Source organism: Colletotrichum tamarilloi, assembly GCF_030869305.1.
Source record: "Colletotrichum tamarilloi strain Tom-12 chromosome Unknown Scaffold_485.1, whole genome shotgun sequence".
NCBI lineage: Eukaryota > Fungi > Ascomycota > Sordariomycetes > Glomerellales > Glomerellaceae > Colletotrichum > Colletotrichum tamarilloi.
Genome location: NW_026849867.1, coordinates 1 through 1,543, shown reverse-complemented (window position 1 = coordinate 1,543; position 1,543 = coordinate 1). Strand labels below are relative to the sequence as shown.

The 1,543-nt window shown below is 54.1% G+C and overlaps 1 protein-coding gene across 1 annotated transcript; it reads left to right on the top strand.

Annotated features, from left to right (window-relative positions):
• Window positions 1–55: 55 nt before the first annotated feature.
• CTAM01_17307 (FluG domain-containing protein) lies at window positions 56–1,543 on the top strand (the record flags this gene model as incomplete). Its single annotated transcript, XM_060533292.1, has 3 exons — window positions 56–150; window positions 214–563; window positions 622–1,543. Coding segments are annotated over 3 exons (1,367 nt in total), but the record flags the coding sequence as incomplete, so codon positions are not given.

Below are 1,543 nucleotides of genomic sequence, written 5' to 3'. Positions count from 1 at the left end.
ACAGGAAACAGCCGGGCGGGGACGTCCGAAAGCCTTGTGCTATGAGGACATACTTATGATGATTGTTCGCCATCCAGTGACGGGACGAGCCGTACCGGCAATGGCTGTTAAGTTCATCCACCACAAAGGAGCTGACAACAAGCCAAGACCGTGAGTATGCGTAGCGCCGCGGCTCCAATCGCTTTTGGTGCTTTCCATGTTGACTATGGACAGGACTGTCTTCTTCTTTACGCCTGCAAGAAGGTTCATCTTCTGTGCCGTCAGCACCATCATCGCTCTAGCGCTCCACGACCAGGCTTTCGACGCAGCAAGCCTGACAGATGCAACCCAGGTACTAAGAGCAGAGGTCAGGGGTCCAGTCCAGTCTACGGCTTTACGGTGGAAGCAGTCAATGCTCAAGGTTCCGATCTTTCGAAAGTTCAGCGGCAGTGCGTTGGCCGTCGACGAGGCCATGAGCTATTCCAAATTACGAGACGACATGGGCCGACAGAGCCTTGATGCAGGTTTCGAGAAGGCCTGGACGCCACGGTTCGCCCGAAGAGGGGCGGCAAATGCAGCAAATGGTAGGTTGAGGTGAACAGCATTTGTGAGGACTTCAGATACTTAAAGCTTTGACTCCAGGGAATGCGTCTGATGCCGTGCGCGACCAGATGATGCGCCACGATCCCAAGTTCGCCACGTTTCAAGGCGCATACCTTAACGAGAACGTCCAGTTCGACCTCCAGAATACCTTCCTAGAAGAGGAAACCGAGGAGCAGATGTATAAGGTGTTTGCGCATGTCAGCCTCACGCGCGATCCCCGGGCAACAAGAGACATGGTCCCCAAGGAGGTCTGGGAGAACTTGCCTCCCGATCCGGAAATTCTGGAGCTAGAGCAACGGCGACAGAAGTTGAAGGGTGGTCAATACCGAGTGCAAGGTGAAGAGAACGAAGCCGAAATCCGCAGGCTAACCGAGGAGATACGCACGAAGCGGGATCAACGCGACAAGAGTGTCGTGAAAGAGTATCGCGAATATCATTTCTACAACCGCCCAACATGGGATATCGAGAGGCAAGCGAACGGCGAAGAAGACGAGGAGTATACTGAACCGGACATCAACCTCCAGATTCCCGAGCGCACCAGACTGGCCCACATCCTCTGCCACCAACCAGCCGACTGCTCTCACGACAAACTCATGGAGCTTTGGATTGAGGCTATCGATCTGATGGTCACACTTTGTGACAAGAGAGAGACGGTCAGACGAGACCGCATCCGCACCCATCCTCAACCCAAGCCAACCATCGAAGAGACTCCCCAACCCAAGCCCTTCCCACTACTCCTTGATCCGAATCAGTGCCCTGATTGTGTTGGGGATTGCAGACTTTCACTAGCAGAACGGACGTTCAAGTACTGCCGGCCAGCGGTCAGAAATGACCACTTTGACGACCAGCATCTGGTAGAACGAGAGCGTACTGTACAACGTGGCAATCTCATTCGGTGCAACCATCCTCAATGCCAGGATGACCCGAATTTCGCGACACTAGATGCGTTCAGACGGCATGT